At 52.8% G+C, this 26254-nt stretch overlaps 2 protein-coding genes across 2 annotated transcripts; both read right to left on the bottom strand.

Annotated features, from left to right (window-relative positions):
• Positions 1 to 12986: 12986 nt before the first annotated feature.
• Positions 12987 to 15046, bottom strand: Tnni2 (troponin I2, fast skeletal type). Its single transcript, XM_038348129.1, has 7 exons — positions 14919 to 15046; positions 14706 to 14712; positions 14183 to 14224; positions 13887 to 14015; positions 13657 to 13746; positions 13258 to 13434; positions 12987 to 13125 (listed from the first exon to the last, which is right to left on the bottom strand). The coding sequence occupies exons 1-7, from the start codon at positions 14924 to 14926 to the stop codon at positions 13030 to 13032; spliced, it is 549 nt and encodes a 182-aa protein (XP_038204057.1). The 5' UTR covers positions 14927 to 15046; the 3' UTR covers positions 12987 to 13029.
• Positions 15047 to 15295: 249 nt separating this feature from the next.
• On the bottom strand, positions 15296 to 22457 carry Syt8 (synaptotagmin 8). Its single transcript, XM_038342824.1, has 9 exons — positions 22351 to 22457; positions 19227 to 19427; positions 18935 to 19107; positions 18451 to 18549; positions 18152 to 18310; positions 17911 to 18078; positions 17668 to 17773; positions 17432 to 17565; positions 15296 to 17338 (listed from the first exon to the last, which is right to left on the bottom strand). The coding sequence occupies exons 2-9, from the start codon at positions 19318 to 19320 to the stop codon at positions 17105 to 17107; spliced, it is 1167 nt and encodes a 388-aa protein (XP_038198752.1). The 5' UTR covers positions 19321 to 19427; positions 22351 to 22457; the 3' UTR covers positions 15296 to 17104.
• Positions 22458 to 26254: the final 3797 nt, after the last annotated feature.

Raw genomic sequence — 26254 nt, 5'->3', positions numbered from 1 at the left:
GGTTTACACTGGAAAAGTGGCAACTACCTGAACCAAAAGCTCCTGTGCTTCTTATTTTCTTATAACCTGAATAGATTTGTCCAGACGAGTGTCATCATCTATTAGGTCATGTGATGGGAGAAGGGATTAACAAGATACAGAATATATATTTGGAGTACTATACTAGACAGAACACTTGAATTTGAAGTGCTGCTTTCTTTCTCACTATTGAGCGGCAGTCAGAATCCATGATTGAGAAGGATCAAGAAGACAGATGTATCTGGGACCATCCCTGAATAGACTTGGGATGATCGATACTGACAGTCTAGATGCATTTGAAATGGATGGAGGCAGACAACCTGAAAAAGTGAGTGAGTGCCCCCTCCCTATAAGGAGATCAAGTTGTAGGACAATATACTACTCTGACATCTTTCTATAAAGGCCGCTTTTTCTCCTCTAGTTTATATTCAGTACAGGCCTATGTATAGTAAAATATTAGAGATCTCTTTCCTAAGGCCCACAGATGGAAGAGATTCCGATGGGTAGGGATACAGTGAGGGGAGTCTTTACTGATAGCTACCCATCTGTGAGACAAAAGAAGATACATTGGGATGCCTTCCAGATCCTCTTTGTCTCCAACTGGAGTGTTCCTAGCTCTTATTCCTCTCCTCATGAGTGACCATGAAGAAAGGAGACACCTATCACACTAGTCACTGTGTTGATAAGGGCCTGGATACCTATATCCTCCCCTTTCCTCATTAGCCACCATGAAGAAGACAGTCTCTTCAGATTATCCATGCCTACAGATGTGACTCTAATAACCTGTGACCTTACTGGACTCTCTCTTCATTTTATCTGGCTGATTTTAACCATCTAGCAAAACTCCTGAAAAAAAAATGTATGTGTATGTATGTACATGTCGTGTGCGCATAAAAATATATATAAAATCTCACATGTCAATGAAATTAGCTTCTAATGACTGTATAAGTGAGGGAAGATTTTGGCTTCCTTGTGCATTAAACTTCCAATGGTTCCTTTAAACACTATCTTTGACCCTTCACATTTGTAATCTATCAATCCTTATTACATTTCTCAATCTAGATAGGCAGCAAGCAGACAGCACTCAGGGTGATTCCTCCTTTAAAAGATGACTTTCTATCATCTGAGTTAGAAAGGCCTGGTATAGCTTACCACACACAATCTTGGAATAAGTATCCATAATTTAAAGAATATAGGACACAGAAAACATCTACAATAACTTAGAGACAGCATCAGAATATTCCTTTTACTTGGCCTGCTTATGCCAAAGCAACTAGAAATTGAAAACAAGTGCGTAGGTTGCCAGGGCATGATGGGGCAGAAATGAGTAGAAGCGAACATGGAGCAAAGGAGTCCTGAATAGCTTAGAGACAAATAATCCTAGGGAGTCTAGGTACCAATAGCAGCCATTAAGACCCAACATAGCCTGCATCCCCAGCCTCCTGCCCAAGCAGATGGATTCTTCTTTGCTTCCAGCTCTTGTAGCTGCCCACTGGCCGCAGCTTGTGTCTAGCACCTGGTAATGTGTTCTTTTGGTTATCTCCCCCCACCCAAACCCCGTATCTTAGTTAGGGGCTGCTATGGCTATGATAAAATACCATGACCAAAGCAAGTCTGTGAGAAAAGGTTTCTTTGGCATATGTTTCCACGTCATAGTTCATCATTGAAGGAACTCAAAGGGCAGAAACCTGGAGGCAGGAGCTGATGCAGAGGCCATGAAGTAGTGCTGGCTTGCTCCTCCTGGCTTGTTCAGCCTTCTTTCTTATAGAACCCAGGACCCACCAGAACAAGGATGGCCCTTACCACAATGGGCTGGGTCCTCTTCCACCAGTCACTAATTAAGAAAATGCCTTTCAGTCAGATCTTATGGAAGCATCTTCTCAGGCAAGGTTCCCTCCTCCCAGATGACTATAGCCTGTGTCAAGTTGACATAAAACTAGCCCACACACCCTGGGATCTGTGCTTTCAAGACTTTGCTGTGGGATGATAAGAATTGACATGAGCCTTGCAAGTCTAAACCACTTCAAAGTGTCAGCTTCTTTTGATACCTGGCTGGTGTTGGAGGTACATGGCTGAGAAAACCCTTTTCGAGACAGAGTTTCTCTGTGTAGCCCTGGCTGTCCTGCAACTCACTTTGTAGATCAGACTGACCTCGAACTCAAAGAAATCTGCCTTCCTCTGCCTCCTGAGTACTGGGATTAAGGCATACACCACCACCGCCTGGCACTGAAAAAATACTTAAGCCCCCTCTAGAAACCAATAAATATATCACGTAAAGCAATGAATCAAAATTAAAACAAAACCTAAATAAAAACCTAAAACAAATGGACACCACGGAGAGATTGGGTGTAACCTCCTTAGTATAGTGCAAAAGGGATAATCCCTTGAGGGCTCAGTGGCACCAGGAAATTTATGGGTGACACCATTTTGATTTATGCCCTTTGCTTATCACATGGCATTCACCATCTTTATGATGTCATTAGCCAAGATGGTGGCAAAACACATAGTTACTTTCTGCTCGTGAGCTCATCCCCATGATAAAGTGAGACATTCTCCATGGGGCACAAGTCCCTGTGGGATCTACACGTAGCACAGATTAAATGTAGATAGTTTCACCCATTTTCTTCAAAAGATACCTTCGTTAGGTTAGCATGCTGTAGGAGATGGCTCTTATGGCCTAGGCTGGTAGGCCCCAAATAGCAGAAAAACAGAGGAAGGAATTCTGTGGTCTTAACCAAGAAAGTTGAGTCTGTATTTCTCAGCAAATTGTAACTGTGGATGCCAAGTGTTGTCATCTGGATCTTGTTTGAACGTCCCCTCAGCCTCTAGGCACAAGATTTTGCTTGGCGCCATTTTATCCCACTCAGGCACAGTGTGGGCTGAGATCAGATGGATCTGTGACTCTCCATGCTGGCTGAAATTTAAAACTTTTGGAAACCAACTGGTTAAAATAGTTAATCCTGATTTAAAACCTTAGTAGCCTTGTGTGGCACATTTAGAAAGCCAGCTAGGAAATCAGCTGCCTGATGGCATGGTCTGAGGCAGTCAGACTTAAGCACACCAAGAAATTGTTTCTGCTCCTTGCACCAGGTTCTCTCTCTGAGTGAACTGGGTGGAGAGGGAAAGAAGGGGAAAATCCAGTGCCCATGGAGGTGTGTGTGTGTGTGTGTGTGTGTGTGTGTGTGTGTGTGTGTGTTTTGGGTTTTGTTTATTTGTTTTTTGAGACAGGGTTTCTCTGTGTAGCTTTGGAACCTGTCCTGGTAGTCTCTCTATAACCCAGGCTGGCCTCAAATTCACAGAAATCCACCTGCTTCTGCCTCCCAGGTGCTGGGATTAAAGGCATGTGCCACCACCGCCCAGCAGTTAAGTACAGTTTTGTTTTTGTTTTTGAGACAGGGTTTCTCTGTGTGGCCCTGACTGTCCTGGGACTGCTCTGTAGAACAGGCTGACTTCATACTCACAGAGATTCACCTGCCTCTGTCCCCTGAGTGCTGGGATTAGAGGTGTGTGCCACCACTGCCTGGCATATTTTCTTATAAGACTAACATGGGGCTGGGCGGTGGTGGCGCACGCCTTTAATCCCAGCACTCAGGAGGCAGAGGCAGGCGGATCTCTGAGTTCGAGGCCAGCCTGGTCTACAAGAGCTCCAGGACAGGCTCTAGAAACTACAGGGAAACCCTGTCTCGAAAAACCAAAAAAAAAAAAAAAAAAAAAAAAAGACTAACATGGGCCGGGCAGCGGTGGCACACACCTTTAATCCCAGCACTTGGGGGCAGAGACAGGCAGATCTCTGTGAGTTCAAGGCCAGCCTGGTCTACAAGAACTAGTTCTGGGACAACTGAGGCTGTTACACAGAGAAATCCTGTCTTAAAAAAAAAAAGACTAAGATGGGAAGTCAGGATGGACCTGGGGCTTCAAGCCTGGAATTCTAGCTGCTTAGGAATTGAGGCAGAAGGATCAAAAGTTCAAGTCTGGGCTACAGTGTAAGTTCAAGGCCAGCCTAGGCAATTTAGTAAAACTCTGTCTCAAATAATCGCAGAGCTTAATGGTAGCATGTGTGAGATCCTAGGTTCAATCCCAAACACTGAAAACATAAGAAAGATGGGTATCCAGGCCTTTTCTGGAGGCTTCAGCTCACATCACCTGTGGGCGACGGACAGTTAGGTCCAAAGGGGTTTCTGGGAGAAGATTAGGTCAGGAACACGGACTTGGTGACAGATGTGTGACAGATGGGAGACAGGGTATAAGGTGAGCTAGGAGCAGTCTGAAGTGTGAGCTCAAGGATATGGTCAGGCCAAGACAGAAAAACTCAAAGCAAGTCAACTTCGGTGATGGATTTCTTGGTAGCTTCGATAGAAAGCACAAACAGAACCAGGAGACATGGAGATTGCCATGGGTCTGTGCAGAGCCCCCAAACAGTAGCAAGAAGGCAAGATCTCCCAAGCCAAGTCATCGTGTGTCAACAGTACACATCTTGTCTCTCAGGGAGCACGGCAGGCCATGACAGGAGTGAGAAGACCCCACCTGAAGGTAAAGAAACCACACCATGGGCCATGTACAGGCAGAGCAGAGCCCTGGAAGTGGTCTGGGGCAATTTGGTTGCTGCACAGATGTCTTTGAAGACAGAGAAGCAGAAAGACAAAGTGAAGAGGCTGGGGGCCAGGCAGGAAGCTGAGGTTCTGAGGTGGCACCTGAGGGCCAGGGGTACAGGGATGTGGTGGCCCTGGGGACTGCACTGGATAGTTGGATCCCCTGAAAACTCATACACTGAACCCCTGACTCCTCAGACACTTCTCACAATGTGGCTATATTTGAAGCTGAGACATTTTTAAAAAATGGTAATGGTAGAATGAGGTCATCAGTGTGGTCCCCATTCAGTCTGACTGCGGTTCTTACAGGAAGAATGGTCAGGGCACTGAGACATGTGAGAGCGTCCGTCAGCAAGCCAAGGGGAGAGCTCTCTGGAGGAGCCAGCACAGTGACACCTCCATCTTTGACCTCTGGTCTCAGAGTGTGAGGCAATGAACAGCCGCTGTTGAAGTTCCTGGCCTGTGGACTTTCCTGTGGTGGCCTTGACAAAGTCGTGGTCTCAGTCAGATAAGGAAGACCCGTTGCTATAATGAGCAAGCCTCCATCTTAGACACTGGGCTTCCCACTGCATCCCATTCTCAAACCAGATCTACCACAGCTATTCTGGAACCCCAGGTTCCTCCTTGAGGACCTAAGGCTGGTCCTCTGGTAGGGGACACTGAAAAGGGGACCAGGCAAGGATCTGCGTCATCGAGAAGGTCCCCATTTGCACCAGGCGTGCAAAGGGAGTCCATAGGCAGACCTAGCTTCCAGAACCTTGGCCATTAGACATGGGGGCTGAGGAAGGAAGATAATATTGGAAGTGTACTTGGGACAGGAAGAGGACTTGGGACATATGTGTTGTGGACTGAGTCACTTGTGGGCAGAACATGGTGGGAGCCCTACCACAGTTCCTATCTGTAGAATCATTTTTTGGGGTCTTGCTATGGGGAGTAAGGGTGAACAACGACACATCTTCTCTACACAGAAGCTGGTGTGGATTCCTCACCCCAAGCCAGCCAGGGGTGCACTAGGAAAGCATGTGGGCTGTGTTCCCATTAGTAAATAGCCGGCCAGGAATGGGAGAGGAGGGGCCATCCTGGGTGTCTCAGGGTTTCTATTGGTACAACACCAATGACCAAAAAGCGAGTTATGGAGGAGAGGCTTTATTTGGCTTATACTTCAGCAGTGCTATTCATTAGTGAAAAAGGCAGAACAGGAACTCAAACGGGACAGGATCCCAGAGGCAGGAGGCGATGCAGGGGCCAAGGAGGGGAGCTTGTTTCCACTGGCTTGCACAGTCTACTTTCTTATAGAACCCAGGACCAGCAGCCCAAGGATGGCACCACCCACCATGGGCTGGGCCCACCCCCATTGATCACTAAATGAGAAAATGCCTTACACTTGGATCTCAAGGAGGCATTTCCTCAGCTGAGGCACCTTCCTCTGATGACTCCAGCTTGTGTCAAGTTAACACACAAAGCTACCCAGTATACTGGGAAAATCTATAAAGAGGCAGGGACAGCATGGCCCAAATGAAGGACATTAGGAGAAGACAGAATTGGAGAGAAGTCTCAGAGTGCCCAGGCCAAAGGTCAGTAAGCTGTGAGCGGAGAGGAGGTGCAGATGTAGGGGTCAGCGTCGGCTACTTTGGGGGCAGATATGGGAGGAAGCGTCTGCAGCTAAGCAGAGACAACAATGCATCCCCCTGCAGTTGACATCAGTTACCAAGATGGAGATGGACTGAGGCACTCAGATGCCTGGGGACAGGGGAGTCTAGCGTGTGTTTTTCTTACTGGAGCAGCCGAGTGAGCAGGCAAGGGGAAGTTCCTGGTGGGTCCGGGGGCAGGAGGATAACCTGAATTGTGCCTACAGGACAGTTATTCCCCCAAGATGTGAGCCACCTTGTGAGGAGAGGCCTTTACAAGCCTCTAATTAGAGATGGGCAGTCAAAATATCTCATGTGAGAAGAGAGACTTGGGGAGCTCGAGGAAGCAAAGGACGCTACAGTGGGGCCCGAGCTGGGCTCCTGTTGGTTGGTTCCTCCCTGGTTTCCCTCAACCCCCACAATCTTCAGAGTTGGTTGAGCAGATACACCTGGAAGTGTGAAGGACATACCCAAAGAGGTAAGAAGAGGACCAAAGTGCAAGGGGGTGGGGCAGGAAGGCCCTCAGGCTGACCTTGAGCGTGAGTCCCAGGATGTGGAAGCCCAATGGGTGATGCTGTCTCTCTTGGGTTAGGTAGGCTCCCTCTGAAGACAGTGTCAGGGTTATGTATCCATTTCAGGAAGGCCATGAGCCAGGACAAAGACTGTGATAAGGATGGATGATTGGGAGGTAAATATTACAGGGACAAGGCCAGATGGAGCCATGTTCTAGACGGGGGTTGTGCAGAGGCCGGAGACTTATTGGAGGGCAGGTGTTCCAGTTTCACATCTGTTGCTGTGACTCTGGGCAAAGTCACTTTAGCAGACAAAGGCTTTCTTAGCATGTGGTCCCAGTTTATGGTCCATCATGGTGGTAAAACCACAGAGGCAGGAACTTGAGATTGCTAGTCACATCATATCCATAGGCAAATGAAGAAAAAAAATGCATGTGTCTAATACTTAGCTCCTTTTCTTCACTCTTATACAGTCCAAAACCTAAACCAGGTAACAGTGCTGCCTGGACACCTTCTGTCTGGTCTTCCCATCTTAATTGATATAAACAAGACAGTTCCTCCCAGACATGCTCACAAGCTAACCTGATTTAGACAGTTCCCCATGGAGACTCTTCTTAGAGGATTCTAGATGGTGTTGAGTTGACAATTAAAACTACCTATCACAGCAGGGCACAACCAGGGGACCAGGGACCAGCTGGTGTGTGGATGTGTCCAGCTCTGCTCATAGGAGCCATAGTGTGCTGAAGGAACACAGTGTGGGCACCCTGGCACACCACAGGCAGTGGATGTGCAAACCCCTCTGCACCCCGAGGGCCTCACACCTGTGTCTGTTGATCCTTGTGAAGATTTCAATTGTTAGGAGGCTGAGTTATGAAAATCCCATCCTGGGGGAGGGGCCGTTCTTGGGAATGAACTGTCCCTCTGGCTCAGCTTGGGTCCCTAAGCTCATGTGTTTGCAGAATTAAACAAATACAAAGAATTTTGGTCATTCTGGAAACTAAGAGGAATGGTAGACTCTAGGGCTAAGGACAAAAATGGCCTGACGGGTGCCCCAAGGAGGCTGCTTGGAGGAGGCCACAGGGGAATTCTCTAGGCCTGGGCAGAGGCAAGCTAGCTGTTCTGGGGCTGACTTCCCACGGACTGGTGGCCAGAGGGCCAGTACTGAAGAGAAAAGCAGGAGGGAAGTACCCAGTGTCCATTTGGTCAAGCAGGCGTTCCCTTCCCTATGCCTATTTTGTAACCTCGTAAATTGAGGCCTTATGTTGAGGTGAGGTAGGTCTGGGCCACTGAGGTCAACTCTAACACCTCAGATTTCAGGCCCCAGTGCCACATGGAGAGAGCTAGAGCTGATAGGCTTGTTCTAGACAGACTTGGATGAGGAAGAAACGTACACAGAGCTGGCCTGGGTGAAGCTGGTCAGGTCCTAGTCTCCCATAGTGTGGGGCACTGCAGAGTGTCCTAGTCTCCCATAGTGTGGGGCACTGCAGAGTGTCCTAGTCTCCCATAGTGTGGGGCACTGCAGAGTGTCCTAGTCTCCCATAGTGTGGGGCACTGCAGAGTGTCCTAGTCTCCCATAGTGTGGGGCACTGCAGAGTGTCCTAGTCTCCCATAATGTGCAGCACTGCAGGGTGTCCTAGTCTCCCATAATGCAGGGCACTGCAGGGTGTCCTAGTCTCCCATAGTGTGGGGCACTGCAGGGTGTCCTAGTCTCCCATAATGTGGAACACTGCAGGGTGTCCTAGTCTCCCATAGCGTGGGATGCTGCAGGGTGTCAGTGGGCAGTTCAGGGCAGTTCAGGGCAGTTCAGGTGCTAGAAGGCCAGCCAGCCTAGCTGAATCTTGTGAGCTACAGGTTCAGTAAGAAACCCTGTCCCCCCTAAATCAGGTAGTGAGTGATAAAGGAAGACATTCTCGTCAGCTTCCGGTCTCCGTATCAGCACTGCTGGCACACACATTGATGCATTTGAGAAAAGTTTAACTTTTCAGAGAATTAATCTCACACTGTCAGAAATATCCAGAATCTGAGTGGCTTGGGCAACTACCAAGTACCCTTCCCCTTCACTCTCCCCTTGTGACCGTCCAGGTGGGAGTAAAGACTTTCTAAAGAGACAGGTGTGCTTCTCTTCTAGGCTATCAGATTATTAAAACAATGGCATCAGAATTTTCCCAGGAGTCTCACGCTGGGGAAGAGAAAAGCTGAAGCCTGGTGTCAGTGAGAAGGGGAGCCTGTCCCCCAGAGAGATCTCAGAGTTCTGAGAACTTGTCAGACCGCCTTACAGGAGAGCCTGGAGCTGACAGTGATGGGTCAGTGACGGGCAGGACCACACCCTGACCAGGACTGCTTAGCTCTGCACACCTCCTGCCCCGTTTAACCCTGAACCTCATGTCCGGATTCCGAGGACAGACTCGGGAGTCTCTGGACCTCTTTGTCCCTCTTCCCAGTGTGGCTGCTCCTCTCTGCTTTTCACGGTTATCTGTTTGAGGACGGTGGTTGAGCCTGTGCTGCTAGGGCTAACATGCTTACCTTCTCTGTCAGCCTCCATTTCCCCCTCCCTTATCCCTAAGAGTCCACAGCTTTATAGCCACTTTCCTAACAAGAAAGCAGTCCTCTGCTGGCCACAGGGCAGTTACCAAAGTAGCCAGTGTTTGATCTGCCAGTTTTTGTCCTATGATTGGCTTCCACTCTTTCTTTCGTTTTTTAAATTTTGTATTGACCACTTGTTGTTTCTCTGAAAAGATATTCAGCACCCACAACCACCTCCTGCTTGCAGAAGAGAATCTTACTAGGACCCAGTCTTCAGTCCTCATTCCTGGGATGTCCCAAGAAAGTGCCTGCACATCAAACCCATAGCCTGGTACCTGCCCACCCTCGAACCTGGCCACTCTTCCACCTGTCCACTTTTGTACCAACCACGCATGCACCGCCCCATATACCTGCCCACCTAAGCTCTACTTCCTTGGTCTTCAGCGGACACTTTTAAAAGTAAAGCCTTTAATTTCCTTTGGCCACTGCTCTGCCCAAGTCACTTGGGATGTCAGGGGCTCTTCAACTTTTGACCTCGCTGTTTACCCTGTAGGTATTTCTCACCCCCATCTCTCCTGCTTCCTCCCTTCCTCTCACCAGCCCTTTTCATGTCTAAAGAGACCATGATTTGCATCTCAGCCCAGATCCCATTTCTTGTCATTATCCGGGGAATGCTCACAGACTTCCAGGCCCCACCGTCTGCCGCCAGCTTCTTACCTGCTCTCGAACTCAGGAGCATGACCCAGGTCCTTTGCTCCCTTGGTCACTAAGTCCCAGTTCCCCACTCATTCCATGTCTCTGTTAGCTTCTTCCTCCCAGGAGATGGTCCCCTACCCCACACCCCTATTACAGGGACTGTCCACCTATTGAGAGCTTTTCGGGATACAAAGCTGTGGAGGACAGCCATCCACTGCTCCTCTCAGTCTTGCTGCTTTGGCAATGTATGACTTGTCACCAGGGTCACTCCATGAGGTCACGGACAGCATTAAGCACAGGGGTGGGGCTCTGCACATCACCCTTGGGTCAGTTGGTTTGATTTGTAAAGGTATCTTGTATTTCATTCATTCACTGGAAATATGTAGTAAGTGCCCATAAATCTGCCATCCTGTCCAAGAGCTATAAGTCCCAAGCTTATATCTACTCCCATATGCCCCCTACTCTGTGCCCACTGCCCCCTCCAACCCTAGATAAACATAATCTGGAGTTTTATATTTGACATTTCCTTGCTTCAAAGAAAAAGAGATAATTTCTTTTCAAAATAGTATTAATAATATTGACTGTCAACTTGACAGGATCTAAAGTTCCCTCGAGGCAAATCTCTGGGCATGTGTTGCTTTAAATGAGAACTATTCCCCTTGTTTGAACACTTGGTTCGCAGTTGGTAGCCCTGTTTGGGGAGGTTTAGGTGATGTGCTCTTGCTGGAGGAAATGTGTCACTGAAGATGAGCCCCACTTCCAGTTTGTTCCTGCTGTGTTATGTCTGTGGTTGAGATGTGAGTTCTTTTCCTGCTCTGGCCACCCTACCTGCTGTTTGAGTCCTGCTTCCCCCGTCATGATGGACTCTGACCCAACTGTCTTCCATAAGTTGTTTCCGGCCATGGTGATTTTTTACAGCATCAGAAGACTAGCTAGCCGGGCGGTGGTGGCGCACGCCTTTAATCCCAGCACTCGGGAGGCAGAGGCAGGCGGATCTCTGTGAGTTCGAGACCAGCCTGGTCTACAAGAGCTAGCTCCAGGTCAGGCTCTAAAGCCGCAGAGAAACCCTGTCTCGAAAAACCAAAAAAAAAAAAAGAAGACTAGCTAATACTTTGGCATATCTGAGGGGAGTTTCTGGTGGAGTCACTGAGGTGGGAAGACCGTCCATAACCTTGGGTAGCACTGACCTATGGGCTGAGCCAGAGAGAATAAAAAGGAGAGAACGAGCTGCAAGCCAGTCTTTGCCACTCTGCTTCCTGATTGCTGATGCCGTATGACAAGGCACACTTCTGCCACCATCCCTTCCCACCGTGGTGCACTGTACCCTCCAACCATGAGTTCAGACCAACCCTTCCTTCCTCCTGGAGTTGCTTCATCAGGTATTTTGTGACCACAGTGAGAGGAGTAGCTAATACACCCATGAGTCGCCATGGCCTTGAGCCTTCCTTGCACAGAGCAGGTCCCACAGTGGTCTTGCCTCCCCTCTCCCAGACCTCAGACGCCTGGTGTGCTGTGCGGGACGCAGTCACATTGTTCCTGGTGAGCACAAACCCAGGAGGGACTCAGGCTCACTAGTTACCTCCAGAGTGTCATGCTCAGGCCCGTCTTTCTGTTGAAGTCACTGTCTAATCACCTGCTCAGCTCTGCCAGGTACAAACCTGAGCTTGGAACCGTGCTCCCAGACAGCTTCCTGCAGTACCCATTTTCCTCTGACATCACCATACACAGCTTCTCACTGAAGCGTCTCATAATCCCTGGCCCCTGGGCATGTGCCTTGTCATGCTGCTCTGTGTCTAAGCCCACCTGCTCTGACTCGCCCTGCCCAGCCCCATGATGAGGCAGAACTGTCCCCAGAGGTCTGACCTGCTGCTGTAGGAGTCAGTCTAGATATTGGGGGGAATGCTCGGGGCTGAGGCTCTGCCTAGAAGGGGCTTTGGGAACCCATGAAAGGAGCTTGGTGGATCCAAGACTCCTGATGCTTGAGGGAGGGCCAGGGCATCCTCAATAAAGGGAATTCTGATTGTCAGTGAAAGCCCCCCAGAGTCGCTCACAACTCCAGGATGGGGTGGAGCAACCCCTTCTGTGATCCCCACTGAAGGCCTAGGACCCTAGGACACAAAGCAAGGGCGGGGCCATGGTCTTACCTGTTGGGGATATTGTCTTAGCTAGGCCAGGGCCTGGGACTTACAAAAACAGGACAAGTTCCCTTCTGAGCCAAGATAGAACCAGGCTGGGCCTGTCACAATTCTACCCAGGAACAGGGACTCAGGTCTTACCAGCTCAGTACAGGCCTTTGGAGGAAGTAGAGACTACTGACTTAGAATAGCCATGTGCACCTCTGTGGGAAGGCCTGGAGCCTGTGGCCCAGCTATGAAGTCAAGTGCTGTACCTTCCCAGGCCCCATGTTCCTCAGAGTGAGTGTATTATTGGCCTTGTTAGACCAGTAAGATCCAGGCAATGAAGCATCCAGGCAAATTGTGAGGCTCAGCCTTACCCTCATCCCTCAGTGTCCAGAGAGGGGCAGGCACTAGGTAGAGTGTATGGGAGGCGTCAGGGCTGACGTGGGCTGAGTCTGGGGATGGACACACAGGGTCAGCCTTTCAGGGTGGCTTCTGACTTTTGGCTGAAGATGGAGCCCTAAGAAGGGGCAGTGCTGGAAGAATGGAGACTGAGCCTGCCTCAAGGTGTGCCTGCTAAAGGCCTGAGTGGATGGCTGTACCAAGGGACAGAGGACCTAGCCTAGAAACTCCGGCTCAGATATGGTTGCTGTCCCTGGTCATTCTTCTCTAGGTCCTGTCATGTTAGACAAGTCCAGACAGGGACCACACCCCCCAGCTATGGGGTGCAGCCCAGGGCCCTTGGACGGTACCCAAGCTGTGTGGCCTCCATACTGGTACACTGCTGATCACTGCTGATGGACTCCAGGGTGGGCAGACAGAACTAGACCAGACCAGACCAGTGGTAGGGATGTGAATCCTTTATTGGCATGAGGCCAGGTACTCCCAGCCTGGCTGTTGGGTGCTTCCCCAGTGGTGGGGTGGGGTGGGGTGGGGCAGTGTGCAGTTAGGACTCAGACTCAAACATCTTCTTCCGGCCCTCCATGCCAGATTTCTCCTCAATATTCTTCCTCCAGTCACCCACATCACGCAGGTCCCGCTCCTGAGGGTAGAACCAGAGAGGCCTCAGACCCACCCCGGTCTTTCCCAGACTACCCTGGGCCTCAGTTCACTCTCTACGAATGGGACTGTGAGTGAACTCTCCCTCTTGGCTCCCCTCTGGGCCCTGGCCTACCTTCTCGGTGTCCTCCTTCTTGACCTGCTTCAGGTTGGCCCTCAGGTCCATGCACACCTTGTGCTTAGAGCCCAGCAACGCCTTCAGCATGGCGTCAGCCGACATACGCACCCTCCGAAGTGGGGGCCTCTTGAACTTGCCCCTCAGGTCAAATAGCTTCTGGTTCATGTCTTCCAGCTAAGAAGAAGGAGCAGGAGGTTTAGGGACCTGGAAGCCCCCGCGTCCCTGACGTTGTTGGCCTTGTTTTCATACCACCTGGTTTTAGCCCACATCAGCTGGCCCCACCCCCATATCATTTGGCTTCACCTGGCTGCTTCAAGTCCCCTGTCCCTCCGGCCCCCACTCATGACCCCTGAAGCCACTGGCTCCGCTCCTGAACCACTGGCTCCCCCCTCTCACCTCCTTGCTGCTCTTCTGCACCTTCACCTCCATGTCGTATTTCTCCTCCTCAGCCACGTCAATCTTCGCATGCAGTTGTTTGCAAAGTTCCTGGGTGGGCAGGCAGCGGGTGGGTGACCACTCTGACTCTTGAGGACCCCTGTCCCCTCCCCGTCCTGACCCACCAGGCCTGACTGGCTGAGGAATAGGGGTAGCAGGGCCTTGGGTGGTGTGTGGCAGGAAGGGACTACCTGCACTTCAGACATGGAGCCTGGGATATGCAGAGGCGGGCAGTGCTCGGACAGGTAGTTCTGCTTCTCGGATTCACGGCGGCTTTCCTCTTTCTCCAGCTCTGTGGCCGCAATCTGGAGCATCACACTCTGAGAAGCAGAGAGGTGGGAGTGAGGCTCTGCAGTGACTGCCACCCACAACTCTGTACCCCCAGCCCTCTGCAGCCTATAGGTGCTGTCTCCAGGCCCAGATGGCCCTGTGCAGTGATTGCCACCCCCGCCTCTGTACCTAGTCCACTGTGGCAGCCCATGCCTACCTTCAGGTGCTGTCTCCGGGCCGTGATGGCCCTGTTGCGCTTCTGCAGGATAGGGCAGAGAGGACAGAGTCAGGCCTTGGTAGAGCTTTGACCTCCTTGGAGCCATCTGACCTGGGGTTCCAAAGGAGGCCCTGCCCAGGGCCCTGTTTTTTGTTTTTGTTTTTGTTTTCTTTTCTCCCACTCCAGTGCCTGCTTCAGGAACACATGTCTGTGGTTCTGCTACTTTGCTTAGGTGACATATAGGGCTGAAGTCGGTAATGGAGTTACGGAATGGGGAAGGGGTGTGGCCAGGGCTCAGAGGCTATGGGCAAGGGGAGGCCTAGGAGGTGAGTGGTGATCAGAAATCAGAAAGGAGAAGTGATTCCTCTGTGATTAGGCCCAAGACTCACTTCCCTCTCACTAGGCACCAGGAAGGCACTTCCTCTTGTTGGGGTTGCTCAGGGGGTGGGGCACTTGGGAACCTTGGCAGGTGTGTCTTCTGACTTAGTCTCAGGACACTATTATAGCCTTGAATGATACTCACCTCCTCACTGTCCCAGGAGGAAGAGGAAGAGGGAGGCAGGAGGGAGAGAGAAAAGAGAAGTTAGGTTGTGGCTCCATGGGAGTAGCCATGGAACCTTGGGGTAGATGGGGTTGAAGGGGTGTGTGGTAGCTACAGAGGATGGGGAGATATGAGACCCAAACAGTGGTGAGGGGATTGCAGTGGGGGGGAGAGGTCACACTGGGTGCCACTTACTCCCCCATCCTGAGGTTTCAAGCTCTGAGCCTGTAGGGAGAGAGAGGTGAAGATGTCAGTGTTCCTCTTGCACGAGGCCGAGCACAGAGACCTGTGCTCACCAGCCTGCTTCTGCTCTATCCCCAACTCAGACCTTCTCAGAGGGCAAGGATTTAGAGGACACCCCCCACCCCCACCCTGAGGGTGAGAAGTAAGAGGAGAAAGTGTTCCCAAAATGTCCCAGGCGGGGCCTGAGGAGCTGCAGCTGTCCCTGAGGGAGGGGTGGGGCTGGCCAGCACAGGTGGCTGCCAGAGTGAGCCTGTTATTTTTAACTCTTGCTTCTTTGGCTGGAGAAGTAAATACATAGGAGAAAGAGCTCTTCTTCGTGGCCTGGGGGCTCAGGTCCCCGCTTGCTTGACCTGAATACCCTCTCGCTTGTGTGTCCCCAGAGTCAGAACCTGCCATCAGAGGCCCTGACGAAGACCTCTGCCCCCTCCTACCAGCACCTGCTGCTTTTCAGTCCCAGATCTGTGGGAGCCCCCAGAATGAGAGCTGTTGGCAGCAGACCCCAGACCCCAAGTCCCTGCCCAGGGAAGTCCTCCTGTGAGCTAGCCTAAGTAGTGTCCTATTCTCCAGCCTCAGGAAGATGGGCCAGGCCTCACCTAGAGTCTGTGCAGCAGGACGGGGAGCGAGGTCAGGCAGGCAGCAGTGAGCTGGGCTGGTGGGCCAGGGGGAGGGGTATAAATGGCTTTCCCTAGGCCGGGCCCCTGCTCAGAAAGGGCATGGAGTCTATTCAGACCAATGGGGGCACAGAGAGGAGGAGAACCTCCCCACCTGCTCAACCTCCTGGCCAGCCAGCCTAGGCGATGGCCTGTCCAAGAAGTCTTGGGGTGGGGGGGTTGATTTGCTCTATTTATGTCTCAGTGACAAGTTCAAGATGTCACCCTTGTTCCTGCAAGAGCCCTCAGGACAGCAGGGATTACACTGCATGTGGGTCTCCGAGGTACCCACCCTGCTCAAGCATCCACTGAAGTCTTCCTCCATGGGAAACCTGACCTCCCAAGTAGGCTGAACTGGAGTCACTGTCAATAGCATGGCCTAGTAGTAGCTCAGCACCCATCTGGCCACTCACTGGCCACTCACTGCCTGCTGGGTGCTTCCTCCCTGCCTGGGCCCCTGGGGTGATTGCTCACCACATCAGTCCTCCTACAAAATTGCAAAATTGGACACACACCTCCAGGAAACAAACAAACAAACAAACCCAAGACAAAGACAGTTTCCCTGGCCCTGTGTGGTAGTCAGGGCTCAGGAGAGGAAGGCCCTTCTCTTGTAGTGAACTCGCCTTTCTGCCCAGGGAAAGGAGAAAATGGGCCCCTGGACCAGCAGCTGGGCCTCTCCCAGCCTGCCACACGCCCTGCCCATGGGTGTCTCTCTGCACAGGCAACTTGGAACATGTCCTTCAACCCCAGAGAGTGGTGCCACCGCCCTAGGAACCTCTCTCTGACCCGTGGGGGCTCAGGGTTCTTGGTTGCCTAGGCAGGTCCTGCATTGCCCGGCTCACTGGGGCCAGGCCCTCACCCCTTTCCCGCTTCTGAACCCCACCCAGAGACACCCAGATCATGGCTTGGCCCCAGCCCTGCTGCTCTGGGGCCCCTGAGGATCAGAGGAAGGTAGGAGCTGCTAAAGCCCGCCAGATGTGCTGGGATTAAGAGGTACATCACAGGCCAGGACTGCGCGCCCCCAAAGGCCCCAGAGCAGCTTCCAAAGGCATCTACTGCCCCCTGCTGATGGTACAGAAGACACTCCGTACCACCATCCCTCATGGTTTGGGGGTCTCTTCCCCACACTGTCCCTATGCACAACTCCCCCCAGTCACCCATTTTGTCCCCACAGGGCCAGCTCTAATCTCCTGCTCCTCTGCCAACCCTGAGTGCCAGAGAGGATGGTGCTATCTCCCAGGGAAGACCTAGTAATCTGGTCTTGAGCAGAGGCTCAGGACTGGCAGAACTGTCCAGAGCACACTACCCCATCCTTGAGAGGACAGTGGTGCCAAGGTGGAGCCCACCTTGTGTCTCAGGTTCTCTTCATGGGGCTCCAGCAGGGCGCATGAGTGGGAAAGAGAAGGCATTTATTACAGAAAGCTCAGAAGAGCCTGGACAAATGCCCACAGCTCCATTAGGGGAAACTGAAGCTTCATTAGGGTTCTTTTAGGAGCGAGGACTAGGCAGGGGCAGGCGAGGCTTCAGGGCTAGAGCACGATCCACCTCCCTGGGGGACTGCAGGTGGTGCCACTGGGTTATGGGTCGCCTGGCATGGGCCAACATATCTGCCCAGTGCTGTAGGGGTTGACCTGAAGCCCGGGAACCAAGCAACACCTTGCCCACAGGCTCAGCCCGGAGCTGCAGGCCATGGGCCCAGACAGCCAGCACCAGGTCCACACTCTGCAGACATGAAATGGGAAAGGGTTGTCAGTTTTGTCAGTTTGACCCAGCACAAAGTCCCAGGTCACTCTGCCCTTCCTCCCCACTCCTCACCTGGAGCTGGCTAAAGGGAACCAGGAAGGTGAAGGCCTCGTTGAAGTAGGGCATAGTTGTGTTCTTCTTAGAGGATGTTTTCTTCTTCTTCCATTTTCTCTGGTTTAATATGAGCTGGACCTTTACAAAGGGCTCTGCATGGACAAGAAAGTTCAAGAGGGGTGTGTCCCGTACACACACGTGGGAAGGTTGAGCACAAGGGCCCAGCCCTCTGTCCACCCCAGTATAGCTCTTACCTGAAATCCCTGGATTCAAGCCCCGAGCCTCGAGCACAACCACAGTCAGGCGGCCTGAGCTGGGCACGTAGCGCAGTGAGAAGCACAGCTCCCCCATCTGCTCAGGCTGTGGGCAACAAGACAGGGCCGCAGCTGAGAGGGTCATCTTTGCCCTTGGGGTTTGGGGCTCAGCAAGTACAGCACCCAGACCTTGGCCACCCCCATGGCACAGGCAGGGTCTGTGCCCCTGCCAGCCAGGCTTACCTCAGTGGTACCAGGAGGGCCCAGCTGGTACCAGTTCTCCAGGACATGCTGGGGATCTACAGTGCCCAAGGATAGCTGGAGCTCCCCCAATGGCTCGTGTTCCGAGAACCGCTTGAAATCCAACAGCTGCACCTTCAGGGTGGCCCTGGGCAGCTCTGCTGACGGGACCTGCAGGCAGGGCTGTGAGATGGGTCCTGCTGCTCTGGCCCCAGCCCACTCTACCTACCCAGGTCAGACTTACTGAGAAGTGGCATGTCTCTTCGAACATGGGACAGAGAGTCCCCCGGTGCACCTTTGTCTCATGTCTTCTCCCAGCCTGGGTGGAAACACTGATACAGGCGTAGGGGTCTGCTGTGCCCTCAGCCTTCAGGTTTTCGGCCTGCCTCAGGCCCACCCTAATCTGGAGTCCAGTGGCTTGGCTCAGCCTGAGTGTGTGTTGGGGGGGGTCCTCTTCCCACATTCCCCTCCACCTGGCACTTCACCCATCACACACACCCTCCGTCAACTACGGAGCCTCTGGACCTCCTGAATGGGACTTACCTCCTGGCTTCCAAAATCATACTCCAGTGAGAGTAGCAGTCGCCCCCACTGTTGCGGGCCCCCAGAGCAGGACTCCAGGCAGTCCACATCTGGTTGAACCTGGGATGGGTGGGGGGTGGTCAGATAAGTATGGTTGAGACCAATCCCCAACCGGAGGCCTGGGCTCTCATAATATAGGTCAAACCACCACCAGCAGGTTAGCCCACACAATGGCTCATATCCTCAGCACAGCTCCCTGAGGCCAGACATACCTACTTCCAACATGATATGCATCGTACTGCTATTAGAGCTTCCAAAAGCCCATGATCAGCATCTGCTTGCTTCCTGGACGCCTCCTCCCCCATCACCTTTGCTCATCTCCTTCCTCTGCCAGGAAGGCCTGCCAGGGCTGCCCTGAACTCCCTAGCCTGGACCTTGCATTCCCCTCCCTACAGTGAACCAGTACAGGATTGGGCACAGGTAGACACAGGTTTCCGCTCCTCACCAGGTGAGTAGTGGTGCTGCTGGGAGCACTGCCCAGGCCCACAGCTTCTTTGTCTTTGGGCTGCTTCCTTCGGCGTTGGCAGCGGCGGCAACAGCAGTAGATGCCACAGAGCAGACAAGAGACCAGGAGGACTCCAGCAGCAAGAACGACAATAAAGAGTGCCCAGCGGGGCCCTGGGCCAAGGGCACAGGCTGCTGAAATGCCTCTCTAGACAGTCTGGACCTAGACTGGACTGGACTAGTCTACTAGCCCGGACCATGCCCGCACCACTCTTGGGGTTCCAACCACTCACAAGGGATCCTGGTAATGAGGTCTGGAATGAGACTGGCCTCAGCAGTGGTGTCAACTGGGGCTGAGGTGCTGCGGGGGTCTGGGACACGCCCCATCTTCCTGCTTGGAGGAGGTAACTGGGGAATCCAGGTCACTTGAGGGATGGCCCTTTGACCGTGGTGTACTGCCTCTTCGGCTGGCAGCAGCAAGTACTGAGTCCACCCTAGATCAGAAGGCAGCCAAGGTGGCCAGGGGCAAGGGTGCTAGCCTGGAAGCTAGGCAGAGAGAGACTCTGGGCCTTGGCCAAAGCCTTGACTTAGCTGCCACAAGTCTGGCTTCTTGCCACTTTTCCCAGTCCCCAGCCCCAGCCAAGTAGGCCAGGACTGAGCAGCCTGGTACCTGCTTTTGCTGACCCTTGCTCACTTGAACCAACACACATTGAAGGAGGAACTTTGTCCTTTTTTTCTTGGACTCAGAGGCCTTTTCTCACTTTTAGGGGTGTCTTATTTCCTGAGGAGGACCCATCATAGCCCCCTGCATTCCAAAGACGTACCACGTTCTACCAGGTAGTCCAGTTAACTGTAGCCTCAGAGCCAAGAGCAGCTTGGGCCATGAGGTCATGTGGGAGGGAGCTGGGGCATAGAGCCACCAGCAACTGGGCATGCGCACCAGCAAGCCTAGGCTGAAGGAGCTTTGCTGGCATGGGCACCAGGCCAGCAGTGCCTGGGGATGAGGGCGAGGCGGGGGCAGGCAGGGGCAGGGAGAGCCTGAACATTCCTCCACGCTGAATCAATGCCGGCCTAAACTTGCCTACCTGCCTGCTTGGCCACCCTTGGCATGGGAGTGGGAAGGAGGAGGCCATGAAGCTAGCTGCCTTGGCCTCTGTATCCCACCTGCCCAGGGCCTGATGAGGGTACACACCCGGCAGGCTGGCTTCTTCCACCGTGAGCAGGAAAGGTGGGATCCCCAGCTGGGGGCTGGGAACTACTGCAACTCCCTGAACTCTGATCTCCCTAGCCTCCCTCCCCACCCCCACAGCTTCCCTAGGTGGAAGCTGCTGGCCAGAACTTTCTAACTTGAGTCTACCCCACTGTGCGACAAGAGCCTACTACCCCTCCGGCCATGTCTAAGCCCAGACTACATACAAGTTACTAGAGCAGTCTACCCCTCCATGAGTGAGTAATTGTGGGGTCAGATCCTCTCTCTCCTGTACCCTCAGCCTGAAATCCCCAACATGATTCCAAAGTCACCCTTCCTGCAGCATCAGCACCTCACTGCCTGGCAGGCTGGAGAGAGGCAGTCATAGTTCAGAGAGCCCAGAAACATCCACCCCTGAGTGATCGTGGGTAGCTGAAGATCAGGAGGGGACCAGGTTCTGCCTCCCAGGGCTCCCTATAGGGATGCTGCACATGTGGGTCCATGAGCTTTCCAGGGATGGCCTGAGGCTGGAGTCCTGAAGTTGGCATGACCCTAGAGCAGAGGTGCAGAGGGTGATTACAAGAAGCCATAATGACAATGGAGAGTGGGCTGGTGAGGACCTGAGAGGGTCATAGTGTTAGGCTGAATGCCCTTCTTAACTCTTGAAATCCCTCAAATTTTAGCACAGGTCCCATATTTTAAATTCATCCCCAGTCCCTATGAATCATATAGCTAGTCCCTAACTTGGTTTCAGACCCTAGTCTGTAATTTGGTAGCTATGGAGACTTGACAGGTCCCCTGAAGAGGGATGAGGTGATCTGCAGGCCTCCACAGCCTTCCTCTCCACTAACTTCACTCCTGTCTGGCATTCTAAAGTCATTTGCTAGGCTGGAGTTGACAGGGGACAGCCAGAGTGCCCCCAATGGCACCTGGCAGAATGAGCTGGTGGGCTGGAGCTGGCATGTTGTTCCTCAAGGGTCCCTAGCATAAGAGGGCTGAAGCCAGGCTGAAATAAGTCTGACTCCCTGAGTGGACAAAGCCACATTTGTCATTTGGTAACAGTGAAGCCGGCGTGAATGTTGGAATTCAAGTTACATTGAGCTCTCTCTCTCTCTCTCTCTCTCTCTCTCTCTCTCTCTCTCTCTCTCTCTCTCTCTCTCTCTCTCTCTCTCTCTCTCTCTCTCGTGTGTGTGTGTTTGCATATGTGAGTCCATTTCTTTGCCCTTCTTGTCTGAAGTTCTCCCTGAAGTTCTCCAAGTGACAGAGGCACAGAAGCCATGACTTCTCACTGCATGTAGATCACGAAGGCATTCTGGATAGCCTGATGGTGACACATGTCCACAGGGGACTTCAAACTGTCTGGAAGCTAGCTTTGGAGGATTCTGGGTCCTCAGAAACACCAGCTCCTGATACTAGAGAGATTTTCAAGGCCTGGAGAGATTAAGGCCCCTTAGGACCCCCAGGTCCTCATGGTGGTAAAGGTGCAGGTAAAAATACAGCCACCAGGTGGAGCCATTCTCCCCATTGGTCCCCACCCACGGGTGGCTTTCAGCCTGCAGATAATGGACTTCCAGGGAAGGTGAGCCTGAGCAGGACAGATAGAAAAGAGGCTCTGTGATTCTCCAGTCCTAACCCAGGGCCTTGGCTATTCCTGTTTGTATGACAGAGAGCAGTGTCCACCCCCGAGCGGCAGGCAGTCCTTCCTGCTGACTTTGGTAGTCTGCTCAGGAAGACTCTCTCAACAGGCAGGCACTGTTTGATCCAAGAAAGGGAGTTGGGGGTCCTTGCTATATCTCCAGGCTCCCTCCCAGCAGCTCTGTGCATCCAGCTCTGTAATCCCTTCTAGGCAGGACAGTTGACTCATACCTGGGTCTGAGGCCTGCCTTCACTGCCCTAGCCTCTCTCCCCCTGTTCATTCTCCAAGGCTTACATGAGCCTCACTTTCTCCAGGTATCCCTTCCAGGTCCCTCAATTACCCAGGCTTGTGCTGGATGCCATCCAATGCCCCCTTTAAGACAGGAGCCATGTACAGTTGCGCTGGGTCTCTCCTCCATTTCCCTGGCAGTCTAGGATCGAGTAACCATTACTTCTGGGTTAGACCTACTACCAACTCCCTCCACCCTCAGTCTAACCGAACCTTGTAATGCTCCACGGGGAGCGGTTTCTGTGTTCTCTTTCCCCAGGAAAGCAAGACACCTGCTCCCAGGACAGCGGTGGTCCTTCCTCACCTGACGTCTACTGCTTCCTGCGGCTTCCGGGCTCTGGCTTTCTTGCTCGGACCCCAGCCCTAGCCACCGCGAGGCTGGTTGGTCCACTCTTACGCAGCACCTGGAGCCCACAGCAGAGCCGGAGCCTGTTGCTAGTGATCCAAAGAATCTTGGGGGGAGGAAGGGGTGTGGAGGCAGGGCTTTGGGGAGCCCCACCTCATGGCCAGAACTGCTGGCCCTCAGAAGCCAGGAAACTCCCTTGAGAGAGAGAAGGGCCTTCCCTTGTCTGAAGCCCTAGGGCAGGTGTCTAGACTCTGGGCTATCTCTAGGGGCTACTCAATGTTGAGAGTTACCCCACCCACAGCAAGCTTTGCAAACAGGGGTGATAGGCTCTCTGGGCTGACCTGTGTACAGGCTCACACACCCAGAAGGCCTGAGTCACAACTGCTTGGTTGAAGAGTGTGCCTCCTGGCAGTGCAGGCCTAGGGAGCCAAGCACAGAGAAGGTGAAACCCTGTAGGGGACCTGCCTGGTGTTGTGTAGTGCTGTCCGGGGCCATAAGGGCCTGACTGGCTTTGTTACCACCCTCGGAGAACATTATGCTCCACTACCTTGAGTTTTCAGCTTCCCAATGAGCAAGCCCTCATCCTGGTGTCCAAGGTCCTTGCAATAATCTAACCTCAGTATCTGTTCCATTAATTTGGGTCCCACCATGTAGTCTGAGTTCCTCATTGTGCTCTGACCAGTTGGTCTGGTCCGGTCACTCCACAGCCCTTTATCCGTGACTGGCAGTCAGACATTGGAATGGTTAATAGTTAACGTGACCTATCTCACTAGGCCCAAGTCTCCAAGTCTCTGGGATGGTCAAATAGGTCTTTTTGAGGAAACTTCATGCTCTGGGACCATGACATGTGGGTTACACGCATGCTGCCCACAAGTGGCCCTGGGTGCATGGGCAGCAACATGAGGTGGTGGGTCCATCCCCTGTTACGACTCAGGTGATGTAACAGGGACTTACAAATATGATCAGAGGAGCCAGAGGTGTGCCTGCGGGGATATCAAGGCACCCTGGTAGCAAGCACCTGTACTTTGGGACCCACTAGGCCCCTGTAGAGCAGAGCTTCAGGCCCCACAAGTAGCTCCCACAACCCGGCTGTGTAGGGTCTTTGTGCCTTTCCAGAATGAGGGCGCCTCCGTGGCGAGACGGCGTCTGAGGTTCTGAGGCAGGAAGGAGAAAACCAAACAGAGCTGGCAGCCCACGGCCAGGCCCGCGGCCCCCAGACGGCGGCTTGGCAGCCAGAAGCCCCGTGGAGACCCTGGCGGGGCTCCTGGACTCGGATGCTTCCTTTGAGGATGCCTGGGGAATGTTTGAGGTTAGAACACACGGCAGACGCTGGCGGGAGAGCCCAGAGCCTCTGGCAAAGAAGCAGGAGACGTGCTGGGATGGGACACGTGCTCCCTGCCTGTACTGACCCTGCTGTGAGCCCTATCCTTCTAGGCACCCCTTTTACCTGGGGTCTGGAACAGCCAAAGATGGGTGCTCAACTTGTCTCAGACCTCTGTATGTAGCTTGTGTGTGCACTCAGGTTACCTGTGTATTGTGGGATACAAGCTAGGTACCATATCCCCGACATTCCAGCATCAGAACAGACCTGAGCCCCATTATCTAGACACTTTGGGAAGCTGAATCTCAACTTCTAAACATCTGGGGAGCCTGTACGTCATTGCATGAACATCTGGTAAGGCTGCGTCCTATCTCCTGAGCACTGGAGAACACACATTGATCCACCACCTACGCACCCAAGGAACACAGTACCCATCTCCTAACCATCCAGGGAGGCTACACCCCATCATCCCAGAAGCTAGAGAAATGGCACCATTATTGGGGCCTCTCGGGAGGACCTCCTGCCTGTGTTTTAGCATAGGTTGTGCGCTCTCACTGCTACACCAGGACCTCATAGCCTACTTGAGCATGGTGTAATGCTACAGTGTCTTTGGACATGACACACTGAGCTTTGAGACTCTATCGGAGACTCCAGGGATGTGAACCCTGACCTCCGCAGTGCCCAGGTCAGTCTTCCATCCCCTATACATATGGGGACACATGCCCTATCATGATGGAACTCACTGAACGACTGGATGCATCTCCCAAGGGCTTCAGAGAACTGGAGTTCGACCCCATCTATCATATAGCTTTATGAAGGCCTCACACACATTGGTTTGCAGATTCTGTCCAAGGAAACCATAGAATGGTGTCTTTAATCGACTCTTGTGAATACCTGGGGGTACATGCCATGCCCCAAATATCCAACTGTCTCTGCAGCTGGGTGACCTGTTCCCTGTTCATTTGGGAACAGGAGCTCCATTCTGTGGTCACCAGGGTCTTGGACAGCCTGTACCCCATTTGCTGGGCTTACTGAATTGCCTATTGACACAAGGTACATAGGACTGCATGTCAGGCCGGAGGCCCAGGGCCGGCGCCACGTTCCTGTGGTTTTGGACACGCCGCTCCTGGGCATCACACCACTGTGAGCGTCCTATTCACCCTTGTCTCGGTTCTCTGTGTGCCATTCATTGAGCTCTGGGCTGCCTGCCCACCCCCAGCCGCCCAGGTGTCTGTACTCTGTACCTGCACCCCATGAGCTGAGCCCGCACAAGAGCTGACTGCTGAGTTCTGATCTCTGTGACCCATGGGTCTGAGTGCATGCTACCTACATCCCACTAGCTGAACATGGAGTTCCCACAGTCCACTGCACTGTGGGCTTGAGTTTCCCACTCACGGGCTCTTTAGCGTTTCCATCCTGGTCACCCCATGTCCTCAGAGTGGCCTTTTGTGAATAGTTGAGTTTTACAGACGTTAGCCAATTCCTTGCTTTGAAAGGTATAGTAGCTTCTTTATGTTTTTGAGACAGGGTCTTATGTAGCCTAGGCTAGCCTAGAACTCTCTAGGTAGCTGAGAATGACCTTGAAGTTCTGATCCCCCTGCCTCCACCTCCTGAGTGCTGGGATTGCAGGCTACCAAGCCCAGTGTACAGGGCTGTGGGTGAGCTCAGGGTCTCATGCATCCTAGGCAAAAACTCTAGCCATTAGCTTCATCCCCATCCTTCTCTGGTCGATTCTATGTCACACTTTGTTGAAGTTCTTATGTGGGTATTCTGCCAACCAGAGAACTAAGATGATCAAACCCTGGAGACCCGATACCTCGCTTGTCTGGGTGCCTGGGTACCTTTTGCTCTTAGCACCACAGTGGCTAGGTTCCAAAAGCCCCACTTTCTGATGCTCGCTGTCCTGTATGCTTCTGTCTGAGGGTCTCCATGTCCCACCCCAGCTGTCTCCGCATAAGTGCAGCAGACACCCACCTCCAGGTGTCTGTGTGCTGTGTACAGGTTCTCAGATCTGAGCACCTTTCACACCTTCCCACAAGTATAGTGGTCACTTAAGGCTGGGCACAGCCCTGTCTCTACCTACATAGCTGGAGATATGGTGATTGTGGCTTCTAAACAGAGAGCTTAGGCTTGGGGTTCCCAGCTAGCTGCACCCTGCATCCTCTTCCTGGGAACCCTTGCTTTTCTGGGTGTCTGGCAGCCTGCCTCTTATTCTTCTAAACTGCTAGGTAGAAAAGTCTTCAAGAATCACGCCACAGCTCCCCCGCCCCAGTTTCCAGGGTCTCCGCCAACCCTCCCCATCACCCTGGAGCTATGCGCCAACCCAAGAGTGCTGGCTGACGCTGACATGCACCCCACTCCAAGGCCCCGGTCTTCCTCTTCATCATCGCCTGAGGTTTGGACAGCTTGTCCTCCTTCACTAGGGTCTTTGGCAGCCTAACACCCCACTGCCTGTCTCTCACGTAGGCCCACATCCCAAGGCAAGGGCCCCAGCAGCCGTTCCAAGATCCACTGCGTCTTTGGACGTTCACTGCCCATTCA

Source organism: Arvicola amphibius, chromosome 1 (assembly GCF_903992535.2).
Source record: "Arvicola amphibius chromosome 1, mArvAmp1.2, whole genome shotgun sequence".
Taxonomy (NCBI): Eukaryota; Metazoa; Chordata; class Mammalia; order Rodentia; family Cricetidae; genus Arvicola; species Arvicola amphibius.
This window is presented reverse-complemented; position numbering and strand designations above follow the sequence as displayed.